The sequence below is a fragment of the Macaca mulatta genome, chromosome 13 (assembly GCF_049350105.2).
Source record: "Macaca mulatta isolate MMU2019108-1 chromosome 13, T2T-MMU8v2.0, whole genome shotgun sequence".
NCBI lineage: Eukaryota > Metazoa > Chordata > Mammalia > Primates > Cercopithecidae > Macaca > Macaca mulatta.
The window spans coordinates 39,565,340-39,581,109 of record NC_133418.1 but is presented as its reverse complement, the minus strand read 5'-3'; the positions used below and the strand labels follow the sequence as shown (position 1 = coordinate 39,581,109).

The 15,770-nt window shown below is 46.2% G+C and overlaps 1 protein-coding gene across 4 annotated transcripts in view; it reads right to left on the bottom strand.

The window, feature by feature from the left end:
- TRABD2A (TraB domain containing 2A) overlaps positions 1-15,770 on the bottom strand; it is a 57,659-nt gene that overhangs the window by 7,204 nt on the left and 34,685 nt on the right. For 2 of the 4 annotated variants that reach the window (XM_077959158.1, XM_015112753.3), the window contains exons 3-5: positions 13,186-13,332; positions 10,473-10,647; positions 3,087-3,177 (exon numbers count right to left, since the gene is read on the bottom strand). In XM_077959158.1, coding sequence (XP_077815284.1) covers positions 3,087-3,177; positions 10,473-10,647; positions 13,186-13,332 — 413 coding nt within the window. The remainder of the gene's footprint in view (positions 1-3,086; positions 3,178-10,472; positions 10,648-13,185; positions 13,333-15,770) is intronic. The other 2 variants (XR_013402674.1, XM_077959157.1) reach the window with 2 other exon arrangements.

Sequence of the window (15,770 nt, the reverse complement as noted above, 5' to 3'; positions counted from 1 at the left end):
TCACAGATTCTGATAGAGAGAACTGGGAGTAGTGTGGCTAGGGAAAGAATCTCTGGCAGAGGAAACTGCATGAACACAGACATAGAGGCTAGGAATAAAAGGTGGGAGAAGAAAGGGTAGAAAGAAAAGGTTTAGGCGGTGGATGGGACTGGGTTATTTCCTGGTCCTGGTTAATTGTGTGGCCTTTCACAGTTTCTTCAGGCTGATTTGGAGTATTAACAGAGAGCCCATATAAACCTGGCTACCACCTGATGATCCACCAATAAATGTTCTTTTCCTCCCCAGGAAAGTGAGAACACTGGTTCTCAGCCTTCACTGGGCATCAGAATCTCCTGGAAAGCTTCTAAAAAGACCGATTCCTGACCTTCCTTTCCCTAAGGGCAGGTATCAGGGTTAGAGGCAGAATTAAGGAGCCTGGGAACAACCAGGAACACACACACACAACACACGTACCACACACACCACACATACCACAACAGACACCCCACACATACACAGCACACACATCAGACATGCACCACACATACCCCCCCACACACACAATACACACACACCACACATACCACACACACCACACGTACCACACACACTACACACACACACCCCACATGTACCACAACACAACACACACCCCACACGTACACAACACACACATCAGACATGCACCATACATACCCCACACACACACAAACACGCACACCAAACATGCAGCACACACAGGCACAATACCCACACACACACACCAGACATGTACCACACACATCCACACTACACACCCCGCATACCACACACACCCCTCACACACACACGTACCAAACACACACACCAGACATGCACCACACATGCACCATACCCATGTACACGACACACACACACATACACCCCGCACATACATATTCCACACTAGATACATACCACACAAACCCTGCACACAAATATCACACACACACAACACACACCCCTCACACACACCACACACCAGACACACACCAGACACACACACACAAACATCACATACTCCACACACACTACACACCACACACACACACACACACACACACACTCCCCAGGTAGGGCCCTCTCCAGCACCCGAGGGACAGTGCGTTGAACCCCAGTCCAGTCAGCCCGGCAGGAAGAGCTGAGAAGGGACCAGAGACCAGTGAGGGAGGAAAGACCCACAGTCCTGCAGGGCACAGAGAACCCCTAAGGGCTGGCTCCTCCAGATCTGAAGGAGAACAGGAAAGAGAGAGGCAGTGAGCCTGCAGCAGAGCTGACTCAGGCAGGGGCGGGATCCTCCCGGTCAAGGGGAGGAGAGGAGGGCTCCTCAGACGGGGGAAGTAGTGTCAGTAAAGGTGGAGAGGCGAGGACAGGATGGAAGCTCTTCTGAAGCAAGCAGCAGATCCGTGCTGGAAGGATAGGGTCTGAGTGCCAAGACCTCCGCGTGAAGACAATGACCTTGAAAGAGAACAACATGAAACCACGGAGGGTTTGAATATGGGACACTGGAAAGATTAGTCCCACGGGAGGATGAAGAGTGAACCAGAGGGAGAAGGGCCTGGAATGGGGCGGTGGCCATGGCAATGGAGAAGGACAAATCCCAGCGAGTCTTTACTGGAGGAAGACAAAAGCCTGGTGGAGGAGGGAAATGAGCAGTCTCACGTCAGCCCTTCCATAAGCTAGAAGGTGCTCTGTGAAGGGCGGTCGGTACTGACATACTGAATACAGGGCATGAAGACAGGTGGGGATAAGAGAAGTCCAGGATGTATCCAGGATTTCCCGCTTGGAGGGAGACTGGAAAAATTATGGCTCCTGCCATGCAGGAACCTCTGGGGTGAGGGGGAACAAGGAGACAAGGTGCGGTGAAGGGGGGCCTTCTGAGGAGAAAGAGGGCAGCTGGAGATGGGCGGCCTTCGGGCAGACACAACTGCTGGATCCTCTGTCAGGGGATGAGCGTTTGCATCCTGGAGCGCTCTCGCTACAGCGGAGACCTCTGCCAGGAGAGGGGGGCTGCTGACCGTGGATCGGGAGGGAGTGGGGGCCAGAGGAATGGAGGGGATATTAGGGGCTGATGGGTGCCCCCCACATTCACATGTTGAAGCTCCAATCCCCAGTACCTCAGAATGTGACCATTTGGAGTTAAGGCCTTTAAAGAGGTGATTCAGTTAAAATGAGGGCCCTAGTCCAATGAGACCAGTGTCCTTACTAGAAGAGAGGCCAGGGATGCTCGCTGACGGGAAAAAATGCCACGTGCCAGCAGGAAGAGAAGACGGCCATCTACAAGTCAAGCAAAGGGGTCCCAAGAGAAACCAGTCCCGTTGACACCTTGAGCTGGGACTTCCAGCCTCCAGAACTGTGAGAAATGCATTTCTGTTGATTAAATCACTCAGTCTGTGGTGGTTGCTATGACAGCCCAAGCAGACTACTACAGGGGAAGGGGAAGGACACCTGGGGCCCACCAGGATGGACGACCAGTTGGGAGGCCAGTGGGTGCACAGCATTGCTGAGGGCCCCCTGAGTTCTTTACAGAAGGGTCTGCAGGGGCACAGGGCAGTTTGGCAAAAAAAAAAAAAAAAAAAGAGAGAGACAAAAAAAACCTAGGGAGGAGGAAACAGCTCAGAGAAAGAGAAGGGACTTTCTCCTGCCCCCGAGAGGGATCAGACATGCACTCCCTTCACCCCAACCCCTCTGGTGTATTTACCACTGTCATGGCCCGACTCTGCCTCCCGAAAACTTCCAAAACGCCTAGGGCAAAGGACACTGGACATTAAGCCTAATTACTCCTCCTTTCCCCACCCTTCGACCCCTAGGCAACCTTCCCTTCACCTTCCCCTGCTCCCCAAACGCCACTGAGAAAAAGGCCAGGCCTCTGCAGTCCAAAGTGCCCACCCTGCCAACCACATCTGGCACAGCCCCAGCCACACAAAGCCAGCTGAGCTGGTGCCAAATGTCCATGTAAGGTCAAGTGCGGGGGAAATGACCAGGCAGGGGTTCTCTGGAGTTCCTCAGGATAGCAGCCCACCCTGGTGCCCAGGCAGCCCCATGAGGGTCTCAGCTCCCCAGCCAAGATAGAAGCACAGGGCGGTTACTTGTGGATGGGTCGTCCAGCAGGGGCGTGTTCTACCTCATAGCCTTCACGCCGCAAAACATCCAGCACTGTGTTGTTGCCCATGAAATGACCTGCAGTGAGAAAAACAGTCTGAAATGCTGCAGCTCCCCGGACCACCAATCATACTTCCCAAACACACACCCTAGAACCAAGAAATTACCCTGCCTAGCCCCCTGCCTATCTGTCCAGCACAGTACAGTTCCACAGAGCTTCTGGAATCAGGCCTGCCAACAGTCCTGCAAGGCAGGCAGGGCAGCATCAGTAGCATTTCAGAGACGATGACACTGAAGATCAGAACAATGCAGCGAGTTACCTGAAGTCACACAGCTAAGGGGAGAGCCTGGACATCAAACTGCAACCTGGTAAGACCTCCCAGAAGAGGTGATATGTGAGCAGGATCCTGAAAGGTGAGGACACTGGTCTGGAGAAAATACAAGAATTCAGGCTGGGCACAGTGGCTCACACCTATAATCCCAGCACTTTGGGAGGCCGAGGCGGGTGGATCACCTGAAGTCAGGAGTTCAAGACCCACCTGGCCAACATGGTGAAACCCCATCTCTACTAAAAATACAAAAATTAGCCAGGCATGGTGGTGGGTGCCTGTAATCCCAGCTACTCAAGAGGCTGAGGCAGGAGAATCGCTTGAACCCGGGAGGCGGAGGTTGCAGTGAGCCGAGATTGCACCACTGCATTCCAGCCTGGATGACAGAGCAAGACTCTGTCTCAATTTTAAAAAGGGGGGGTGGGCAGGGGAGAATTCCCAACTACAGGATGAAATGCAAATGTGCTCTCTGAGAAAACAGGGAGGCTGGTGGGACCGAAGGAATAGCTACTTCCCAATCACCACTTTCTAGAAAAAGTAAAGGCAACCTAATCTAAGATCTATCCTTCTTGGAGGTTTCTGCATAGGACGAACCCACTATGGTCTCAGGAGTCCCAACCAGGGAACCCTGGGAGCCTGTGGCAGTACAGCAAATAGGCCCCAAGAAGGAAGCAGAAGGCGCATGGTTCCTGCTTTCATTTTCACCCTCATGCATCAAAGGTGGGGTTCCTGGGTCAGCAGAGGCTCAGAAAGGGAAGTTTGGCAAAACCATTCCCTCCCATCCTCCCCTCTCCTCCCCGCAGCCTAGACCAGCCTAGACAGCGGCCAGTGCAGGGGTGATAGCTGTAACCTAGAAATGTGGGGTAGGAGAGGAGGCCACTGGAGAAGTAACCCTGGCAAACAGGAGCCAGAAATCAGCATGAGCTGATTTAAGATCGACACCTAAATAAGAAAAAAAGTCGTGTCTTGCACCACTCATCCTAGGTTGTTCATTTGCAAATAAGGAACTGGCAATTTAGAACAAGTGATTATTGTTTCCACTTAGCACTTCTGACTTCAATTTTTTTTCTACTGCAAAGGTGATTTCCATTTGTAATCTTCGCATTTTATATCCACATCCCCATGTCAAAAGTTGCTGCTTGATTTTAAAACTCCAGTACTTTCTGTTTTCAGATATCCTCATTTTGCAATTAAAAGTTCGCTAACCACACAGCTTTTAAGTTTTAAAAGCACACAGTAATGTGTTTGGGAGCAATTTCTGTAGTTTCCTCTGCTCAACTTAGCCTTCAGAAGGCCCAGAGAGAAAGCGGCTACAGAAAGGTAACTTTGCCCTAGAAGGAGCCGGTGCTAGATGGGGGTCACAGCCCCTGGGCACTCCCGACGCCCCCATCTAGCACTGCATCAGTATCACAAATCGAGCCCTGAGTAATGGGAAAGCTCAGGTGTTGGTGTTGCCTGTGCCACCTGCCTGGCACAACCCCCACCATGAGGGCCCACCCACCGAACTGCTCAGACCAAGCTATGCTCCAGCCTCCCACCAGCCCAGAACTCAGTCGACCTTTCCCCTCTCCCCAGCACCCCATTACCCCTGCACTGGACATAGGGGAAGCTTTTGGGAGCTCACCTAAGTCTGGCAGGAGTGGAAAGCAAAAACCCACACTCCAGCACCTGGGCACCTTCCATCCACGCAGACCCAGGGTGGTGCACTGGGACACCACCACTGGCTCTGTTTCCTAACTTTCTCATCTGGCGCCTGCATCACTGTTATGGTGCCTCAAGAGTGAGGCCCAGGCTAATAGCTTTGTTACAGGAAGCCATTTGTTGAGACAGTAGAAATGTGCACATGACATGAAACACACGACTTACAGAAGAAGAAAACTGCCACATACTCACAGGCACTGCTGAGGGCACAAACTGCAATTTGTTTTGTGGCAGAACTTTTCAATGAGCATGATGTGGGACCCAAACCCCTCATATGTCTATAAGTTTTATTAATATTTGAATATAATTCATATAACATAAAATTCATTCTTTTAAAGTATGCCATTCGTTGGTTTTTTTGCATATTCAGAAAGTCGTGCAAGCACGACCACTATCTAATTTTAAAACATTTTCAACCTTCTGACCCCAGCCCCTGGCACCTACTAATCTATGAATACTTTCTGTCTCTATAGATTTGCCTGTTCTGGACATTTCATATAAATATAATCATATGATTTTATGACTGGCTGTTTTCACTTAGCATAATGTTTTCAAAGTTCATCCATGTAGTACCATATATCAGTACCTCTTTCCTTTTTATGGCCAAATAATATTCCATTGTGTATATATATATATCACCTTTTATTTATCCGTGTCAGTTGATGGACAGTTGGTTTGGTTCCACTTTTTGGCTATTATAAATAATGCTGCCATGAACATCTGTGTGCAAATTTTTGTGTGGATATATGTTTTCAATTCTTCTAGGCATATATCTGGAAGTTGAAATGCTGGATCAAATGGTAGCCCCATGTTTAATTTTGAAAAACTGCTAAACAGTTTTCCAAAATGGCTACACCATTTTACATTCCCAGTAGCAATGTATGAGGGTGCCAGTTTCTCCATGTCTTCACCAAAACCTTTTACTATCCATCTTTTTTATTATAACCGAGTATGAAATGGTGTCTTCACTTCAGCATCACATCAGTAGGGCTCCAGTAAAATAATAGTGGATTACAGGTGAAAATGCAGCAAGACTCAGACTCTATTTAAGAAACGTTCTTAAGAAAACACAAAGACAAAAAACTAGAGGAAAAACTATAGAGGACACTAGAGGAAACTGAAGCCTCTGGGATTCAGAGGTACATCAAACATGCCTTAGTCTGTGTTGCCATTACAAAATACCACAGACTGGGTCATTTATAAATAATAGAAATTTATTTATCACAGTTCTAGAGGCTGGGAAGTCCAAAATCTAGGCATAGGCATTCAGTGCCCGGTGAGAGCCTTTTTGTTTTTTAAATACCAAGAGTCTTACTCTGTCACACAGGCTGGAGTGCAGTGGCATGTTCATAGATCACTTCAGCCTCACCCTCCAGGGCTCAAGTGATCCTCTCACCTCAGCTTCCCAAGTAGCTGGGACTACAGGCAAACTATGCCTAGCTAAATTTTTATTTAATTTTTGTAGAAGTGAGGTCTCGCTGTGTTGACCAGGCTGGTCTCAAACTCCTGAGCTCAAGTGATCTTCCTGCCGTGGCCTCCCAAGGTGCTGGGATTACAGGCATGCACCACCATGCCCAGATGAGGGCCTTCTTCCTGAGTCTTCACATGGCAGGAGGGGCTAATGCTAGATCTTCACATGGTGGAAGGCACAAGGGCAAAAAAAGAGCCTACGCTACTTTCCTCCAGTCCTTTTAAAAGCATGAATCCACTCATGAATGTGAAGCCTTCATGTCTTAATCACTTCCCAAAGGCCCCACCTCTTAATACTATGACAATAATAATTAAGTTTCAACACACAAGTTTTTAGGAACATTCAGACCACAGCAAAACATTAAACAGCCCAACTCTGAGAAAGATTAACATAAACCCTCACACTAAAAACATATTTCCCTTACTTCTCATTGCCAGATATATCATATCCAGCTTTCAATTAAAAATTACAAGGCACGCTGGGAGGCAAGAAAAATTACAATCTGAAGAAACAATGAAAGCATCAGACCCAGACTCAGACATGACAGAGATTCTGGAATTATCAGATAGGGAATATAGTTGAACTGAAGAGCATCATCAATCAAATTGATCTAATTGACATTTAAAGAAGACTTTATCCAACAGCAGCAGAATACAAATTCTGTTCAGCTCACATGCAACATATTTCTCCTTCATTTTTGAGTTTTGCTGGATGTGGAAATGTTTGTTGACAGTCTTTTATTTCAGCATTTTGAGTATGTGCCCCAGAGCCTTCTGGCTTGCGTGGCTTCTGATGAGAAATCTGCTGTTAATCCTATTGGGGATCCTTTGTCTGCCTTGCTCTTACTGCTTTCAAGATTCTCTGTCTTTGGCTTTTGACAGTTTGGCTATGATATGCCTTGGTGTGAAACGTTTTGATTTTATATAACTTATAGTTCATTGATTGAATGTGCAGAGTAATATTTTTCATCAAATTTGAGACATTTTCGAGCAATTTTAAATTCAAATATTCTTTTTATTTCTTTTTTTTTTCTCTCCTGTCTTCTGAGACTCCCATTAGGTGTACATTGGCACACTTGAGGGTGTCTCACAGGTATCTGAAGATCTATTCATTTTTCTTCATTCCTTTTCCTTTCTCTTTCTCATACTGAATCATCTCAATCAATCTATCTTCATGTATATTGATTCTTCTTCTGCCAGTTCAAATCTACTGTTCAGCCCCCCCTAGTGAATTTTTCATTTCAGTTCCTGTACTTTCAATCCAGAATTTCTATTTGGTTCTTTTAAAATAATTTTTATATTTTTATTGATATTCTGTATTTGGTGAGATTTGTTCTCAAACTTTCCTTTAATTCTTTAGACGTGGTTTATTTTAGGGTTTTTTGTTTTTTATTTTTTGGTTTTTGTTTTTTGTTTTTTGTTTTGGAGATGGAGTTTCACTCTTGTGGCCCAGGCTGGAGTGCAGTGGCGTGATCTCAGCTCACTGTAACCTCTGCCTCCCAGGTTCAAGCAATTCTCCTGCTTCAGCCTCCCAAGTAGCTGGGATTATAGGTGCGCACCACAACGCCTGGCTAGTTTTTGTATTGTTAGTAGAGATAGGGTTTTGCCATATTGGTCAGGCTGGTCTCAAACTCCTGCCCTCAAGTGATCCATCTGCTTCAGCCTCCCAAAGTGCTGGAATTATAGGCACGAACCACCACACCCGGCCTCTTTTAGTTTTTGAACATATTCATAATAACTAGTGTTAAAGTCTTTTTCTAGTAAGTCCAAGATACTAACTTCCTCAAGGACAGCTTCTATTGGTTGCTTGTTTTTCCCTGGGCCATACTTTCTAGTTTTCTCTGTGTTTTATAATTGTTTTTTATTGAAAACTAGACATTTAAATAACATAACATACCAACTCTGGAAATCATTTTCTCCTGTCCCCTCTTCCTAGGTGCATTGTTGTTGCTGTTTGTTCAGTGATTTTCTAGGACTAAGTCTCTAAAGTCTGTATTCTTTGTTGTGTGTGATCACTGAAGGATCTGCTCAGTTAGCTTAGTGGCTGGCTAATGACTGAACAGAGATTTCCTTAAATTCCTTGAACTGGTAAGTTTCCCAACCTTTGCAGAGGGGCTGTGTGAGTTTGGGGGCATGTCTTTGATGCTTCAGCAGGCAATTTATGACCCTGCCTTAGCTTTCACACCCTGCTTACACAGAGCCTCAAGATCAGCCAGAGGTGAGAGAGATTAGGACCTTCTCAAGTCCTTCCTGGGCATGTGCACTGCCCTTCTCATGCATGTGACTTTCTTTTTTTTTTTTTGAGACGGAGTCTTGCTCTGTCGCCCAGGCTGGAGTGCAGTGGCCAGATCTCAGCTCACTGCAAGCTCTGCCTCCCAGGCTTACGCCATTCTCCTGCCTCACCCTCTGGAGTAGCTGGGACTACAGGCGCCCGCCACCTCGCCTGGCTAGTTTTTTTGTATTTTTTAGTAGAGACGGGGTTTCACCGGGTTAGCCAGGATGGTCTGGATCTCCTGACTTCATGATCTGCCCATCTCGGCCTCCCAAAGTGCTGGGATTACAGGCTTGAGCCACCACGCCCGGCCTGCATGTGACTTTCTAGGAATATTTTAGAGCTTTTCAAAATCCCCTATGGTATTTTCCTTTTAAGTTTTTTGGGCAGCCTCTTGTAAGCTTCAATTAATATTGCTATTTCCAGCAACTATGATGTTAAACTGCTGCCACTGATTGTTTTCAACAAACACCGTAAGAAGGCTATTCACACAGAGCAAGCTCTGAGTCAGTTCAAATGAAGACAAGCTTGGGAATGGAAATTTCAGGGAGCTATTGGACATGTCAAATGGTGATGATTCTTTGAGGATGGAGCTTTGGAGGAACTTTGAACCCATTCTGTCCCCTCCAGTAACCATTAGGCAAATGGTTTTCACAGTTACTGTAGTTCAAGGCTCCTGATTTTCAAGACTACTGTGAAGCTGGGAAAAGGGAGATAAAAACAGAACAAGTTAAAATGCCACAAAGCCCACTGCTTCTATCAAAATTCATCCAGTTTTCTTAAATAAACACTTCTAGGATTGTTGCAAACCTTTAATTAATTTCCAGAGCTGTGGAAAATTTGATTTTGACTATTTTCTCCAGTGTTCTTATTGCTGTTATGGAAGAACAGGTTTTTGGAGGCCCTCACCCTGCCATTTCAGAGTTGCTTCTCTCCAACCCCCTATCTTACTGGTAAAAAAAAACTGAGGGACATGACTTGTTTAAGTTTATGAAGTTAGCAGAAAAATATGAGACAACAAAGCCCAGCCCAGCAAATGATCTTTCTGCATACTGTCCAGCCTCTGGCATTTTTATCCTCAATTCCTGAGACTGCAAAGAATTCTGTGTCAGAGTCACTCCGGGGGTTAAAATTTATTTCAAGAAGCCCACAAAAGAAAATAATTGTCCTATTCTCTCTCCATGTATGTTGTTAACAGTCAGTAACAGCTGATGTGTCAGGCCTTGGACTTGGGAGGCTCATTGTCAGGTAGAAAAGACAGATATATTTTTAGTGAAAGTTTACAAAGCGAAAAGTACCAGGAAGAAGTTGGGATTAAGTATGAAATTCAGAGGACAAAAATGCTTTCCCAGCTGGCTCATGTGTGGAGAGAGCTATGGGTGATGTCACATGCACCAGCTCATCCAGCAACATTTCAACCATGCTGGATGCTCCGTCCCCAGCTGGAGCCACTCTGCAACTGAAATAAGTCAAGGAAGGTGTCACTCCCTTCATCTTGCTTCATGACTAGCACAGGCCCTAAACGGGGGTTCACCTCAACATTCCCTTCTTGGGAGAAGCCTCAGATTTCAGAGGCTACTGAGAGGTAACCCACTACTCACCAGCTCCAAAGGCAAAGAAGAAGCCTTTGTCAGGGAACTCCTCCAAAAGGGCCTTCACCCGCTTCCCTATTCTCTCATTCCGCTTATAGATCAGCTCCCGGCGTAAGTAGCTGTCAATCTCCTGAGCAGTGATGAGCTCCTGAGGCGGTAGCGTGGCATTAATAAAATTGGGAACCTCCACCAAAATAAAGAGAAAAGAAAAGGGGCAACGGAGTTATTAACAAAGTTACTTCATTGGAGCATCAAATCCCCCAACTAGATGGTCAAGACGTTGTCAAGAGAAGAGTGACACCATTCTTGGAGTTTCCCGTCTGCTATGTTTCCAACTATATCATATTCCCTGTAACCAAAGTGAAAAAAATATTAAGTGAAATGCACTGAATGAACTCTTATGCTATTAACAATGTTAATAGCATAATAGTTAAATGGCTCTGTCTGATGCCATGTGTTTATTAAAAAAAAAAAAAGACACTGTCTGCACAGCACATCCATAGTTTTAACTTGTGTGATTCACACATGCTTTTCTTATAAAAATAGTCTTATATAGTTACATATTTTAGATTCTATTACCAAAAACATGAAATTTGTATGAACACTTAAATGTTTTATAAATCCTCTACTTTACATTTTCATTATTTCTCCACTTCCTATTTCTCTCCCTTGCTTTCCCCAGTGTTCTTTGCCCACCTGGCAAATATTTCACTTGATGCTGGTATACATGTTAGCCAGTTTCAGTATTTTGGCTAATAACAGGATGCAATTGCATCAAAATTGTGACAATCAGCATGGTTCTTGCAGCACAGGAGCTACCGGTAAGGCTAGCCCTCTGTGTTTTCTCCCCACCCCCTCAGCTGTCTGGTGTCCCAAACCTCAGCCTCCCACTTCTCCCCCTGGGTGCATGCTGTCTCCTCCACCCAGGGACTTAACAATGTTACCCATTATCTTGGTCAGTATCTACCCTGCCTGCTGCTGCTGCTTCCAGTAGCCTCTCAAAAAGCTTTCCAAAGTCCTCAGACTCTGTAACATAGCATGAACTTCCATCTTATGGATAACAGATCTCCTTTCGCTATTGCCTCGAAATTATATTCTCTCATTTTCACATCGACAGCCTTCATCTTCTACTCTGTCATCTTTTTTTTTTAAATCATGTCATTTATGTAAGATTCCCTGACCATTTCCCAAAATCTCTTCTCTTCAGCAGAGCCCCCTCTCTACCAGCCTCTCTACAGAGGCAGCGTCAGATACACAGGGTGACCTCCCTCTGACATCCTGCTCCACCTTCTAAATTCCAAACATCACCCAAAGCCTGCACCACTCCCTCCTGGCCAGCCTAGCCCTCACTCACAGTGGCAGCACATTCCCTGACCTCCTGTAGGGGCCCTGTGGGCAGGACAGGTATGGGAAAGCCACAGGAGAGAAATGCATAAGACATCTGTATTATCTGCTCCACCAGCCTCGCCATTTGCCCACGTAATGACCAAATCCTCCACCCACATTAACTTTTTTCTGCTGCTACAAATGTCAATTTCCCAATTGATCTTGACTTTTCTTCCCCTTTCCCTACCCCCAGCAAGTGTGCAGGTAAGATCTATCACCACCAACAACTCTATTTTTCCTTCTTTAATGTGTTTCTTGTTCTCCCTTTCCTCCTGCTTCACTTTATCTTGATTTGACCTCCTCTTCCTCTAGATTTTTGGAGATGCTCATTACGTCTTTTGAGGCTTCTGTCATTAATGAAATGTCACCTTTCTGGACTGATGCTGCACTCAGCCTCTACTGTCCTTCTCCCCATTGCTGCTATTCCTCCTTCAGCTCTCATGTTCACACGTCTCCTTATGACTGGGTCCCCAAATTTAACATAGACCTATACAGCATGACCCACACCCACGAGCTCCTATCTCCCTTCTCCAGTGTTCTCATGCATGCGGACACCAGTCCTAGGTGGGGGAAACAACACAATCCCCTACCTCAGAAGTTTAGCTGATTTTTGCCATTTGCATGTAGTCCTAGAGAGGAGAGGAAGGGACCATGGCTTGTCCCATTGGAAGCCTGTTGATAAAAGCATAACAAAGATCTGTCCCACTTCCCTCCTGGAAGGAGACCATGATCTTCTGAGGCCTGACCAGTTGCTTCCTTCCACTCAGTGGCCCACAGGTAAGGCTGAGCTGGACAAACACTCAATCCACCAGTTCAGCCACACTCATCCTGCAATACCACAGGATGCAATGATCCACTCCACGTCTGCAAATGCTAGCAGCCTTCCCAGCTCTGATGCCCCAATCCTGTAAGCATTCTGTGAATACATAGTTATATCCTGCTCACATGTTCCTAGAGGCCACTGAAACTGCAGTCAAAGTTCTGCTCCATCATTTTGCCAAAGTGTGACCTAAGTCAGCCAGGAGGTCATCAGACTCAGAACCCTTCCCTTCCTCAAGGCTTGTTCATGTGGCCCGCTGTTAAATCCTTTGAAGCTTCATCCTTTGGCTGGAATCCTGGAATTAGCCCTAATCAGTGCTCCTCTCTGTACTTACAAGGTTTGTAAGACTTTCATTAGCTGCAGTGCCTCATTCAATGACATCTAAATCTGCCCATTTTATTTCTAGAGCCCTCATGATCTCAATCCTTTGTACATAGGATGTACATGTCACCAGGTAATGTTTTTATTCCTATAATTAAGTGTGTACTGAGCTTAGCAGAGGGAAAGGGCACTCACCTGGGAGCTGTCATGGCTGAGGATGACGGAGCTGAGGTCCCCGCAGTTATAGTGTTTGATGAGATCCTCCGTCGTGTAGGGGATCTGAAGACTGCCCGCTCGCAGGCTCTCCTGCTGCAGGAGGGTCTGGTTCAAAGCAAAGATGACCTAAAAGAAAGGTCTCTTTTAAGTTCATTAACAAGGCAAGTATTTGCTGCCATCTTATTTCTTTTGTCCATGACTGGAAATACCCTCACCTCTCTGCTCATTATGTAAGGACATGGATAGTGCTACTTTAAAAAGGAACACAAATCCCTGGACAGCGTCCAAAGAAAAGGAGGTGAACAGTCCTTCCCAAATCAGCCCCAATCAGATGCACCTAGGGAACTGCCTTATGGAGGACACAGACAACCTGGAACTCTTCCATGAGTGTGACCAAGAGGTGAGGGAACCCAAGAGCTAGCTTGTGAGGAACAACTGAAGAAGCTAGGAGGTGGGGCAGAGAGAGGGCTGGGGACTCACAGACACGCGTACCAGTGGGTTCCAATTACATAAAGGACTGGGCAGGAACCAATGCATTATCCACATCTTTTCTAACCATCAGTGCGGCATGGCCAGCTAACAGCGTCATTAGATCCATGGGATATTAATGGGAGTTAATGTGAAAAAATGGGAAATGAAGGCTAAAGAAAATTAAATACCAGCCTGGCCAACATGGTGAAACCATGTCTCTACTAAAAATACAAAAATTAGCTGGGCATGGTGGCACGTGCCTATAGTCCCAGCTACTCGGGAGGCTAAGGCTGGAGAATCGTTTGAACCCGGGAGGCAGAGGTTGCAGTGAGCCGAGATTGTGCCGCTGCACTCCAGGCTGGACGACAGTTAAGACTCTGTCTCGAAAAAAAAAAAAAGAAAAGAAAATTAAACAGGTTTTAATTTTACAGAACTTCTCAGAGTCTTTGATATACTAACGTGCGATGTGGGTCTCCTTGATGGGGAACAGAGTATGTCAGGTTTCCCAAACATATTTGAGGCCCACAACATAAGAGGAAGCTTCGTTGGAACATCTTTTGGGAAAATCCAGATTCAAGATCCTGATGCCAGGAACCCTACCTCTCCAGCTCTGACCCAGCTCTCCAGTGCCCAGGAGAATTCATTTTACAAAGTAGGGAATTCTCCTGGGCACTGGAGAGCTGGGTCAGAAATGGGGAGGTAGGGTTCCTGCTATCAGGTGGGTAGTGGGGCTGGCCACCCACTACGAGGCTCCAGACAACACTGATGACCCTGTGAAATTTTCTGTCTCACTTTCCCCATGTATAGATGCAGCTCTATAGCCTCTGACAGCTCCCCTTTCTTGTGCTTCCCCAGTAATCAGCATACAGGATGCTGCCTTTGCTGGAATATCCCCTCACTCTTTGCTGCAACACAGACAGGCTTGGTCCATCTGTGTTGCAGCAAAGACTGACTATGAGGTCTTTAGCAAGAGGTTTCAACTCTCCAGAGACAACCATTAGAGGTCTCAGGTCGGCAAATGACCCTACCCAGCCCCAACTCCCTTTCTCCTTTCACATGTTCTCATTCTGAGTAGCGAGGAGACAAGGCTTCCTGGTTTGCCTCCCATGGGCCAAGGTGGCACAGACCCACTGCGTGCCCCTTGTCTCAGTCCATTTGTGCTGCTACAACAAAATGCCTGAGACTGGGTAATTTATAAGGAACAGAAACGTATTTCTCGCCATCCTGGAGGCTGGGAAGTCCGAGATCAAGGCACTGGCCTTTGGTCTGGTGAGGGCCTTCCTGCTGCATTTTCACATGGAAGAAGACAGAAGGGCAAGCTAACGGAATGGCTGCATGACACCTCTTTTATAAGGGCCTTAATCCCATAAAGGCCTTATAAAGAGGAGCCTTAATCCCATAAAGGCCCTTATCCTTATAAAGAGGAGCCCTCATGGCCTAATCACCTCCTAAAGGCCTCACCTCTTAATACCATCACACTAGCAACATCTGAATTTTGGAGGGGACACATTCAAACCACAGCATCCCTCCTTCCATATAGTTACCTCCTTCAGTTACTCTAGTTTTTCCTGTGCCTGTGATGCAACCTTAACCAAAGAAGGAGGCAGATCTCTCTTTGTAAAAGAATGGAAGGGAGTAAGGGATGATGAAAGGTATCATGAAAGTTCATTCTGTGTCAACTAATCAAGGACAGAATGAAGGCAAGTCACAGTACTAAATGATCCTAAAGTTCATTCATTCATCCCTTCTTCTATTCATTAATTCAGTCAATAAATAGTTATTATATGCCTACTGTTCCAAGCACTGAAGATACACTCATGAACAAGACAAAATCCTTGCCTTTAATGGAGCTTTCATTTTACCTGAAAAAGGGGGCGTTTTTCAAGAAAAATCTTGAAAAGAAGGGTGGAAAGGGTGTATCATAGAAGCTTCTGGGAGGAGGATGAAAGGCAGAGGCCCAAAGTTAAACTCGCTGATTTCAGGCTTGCCAGGACAGCACATACACAAGCAAATCAAAACCCTTGATCATCCCAGGGTCATTGCTTTCTATTTTGCCTGGAGAGGAGGGAGGTCACCTCGTGTCACCCAGCACT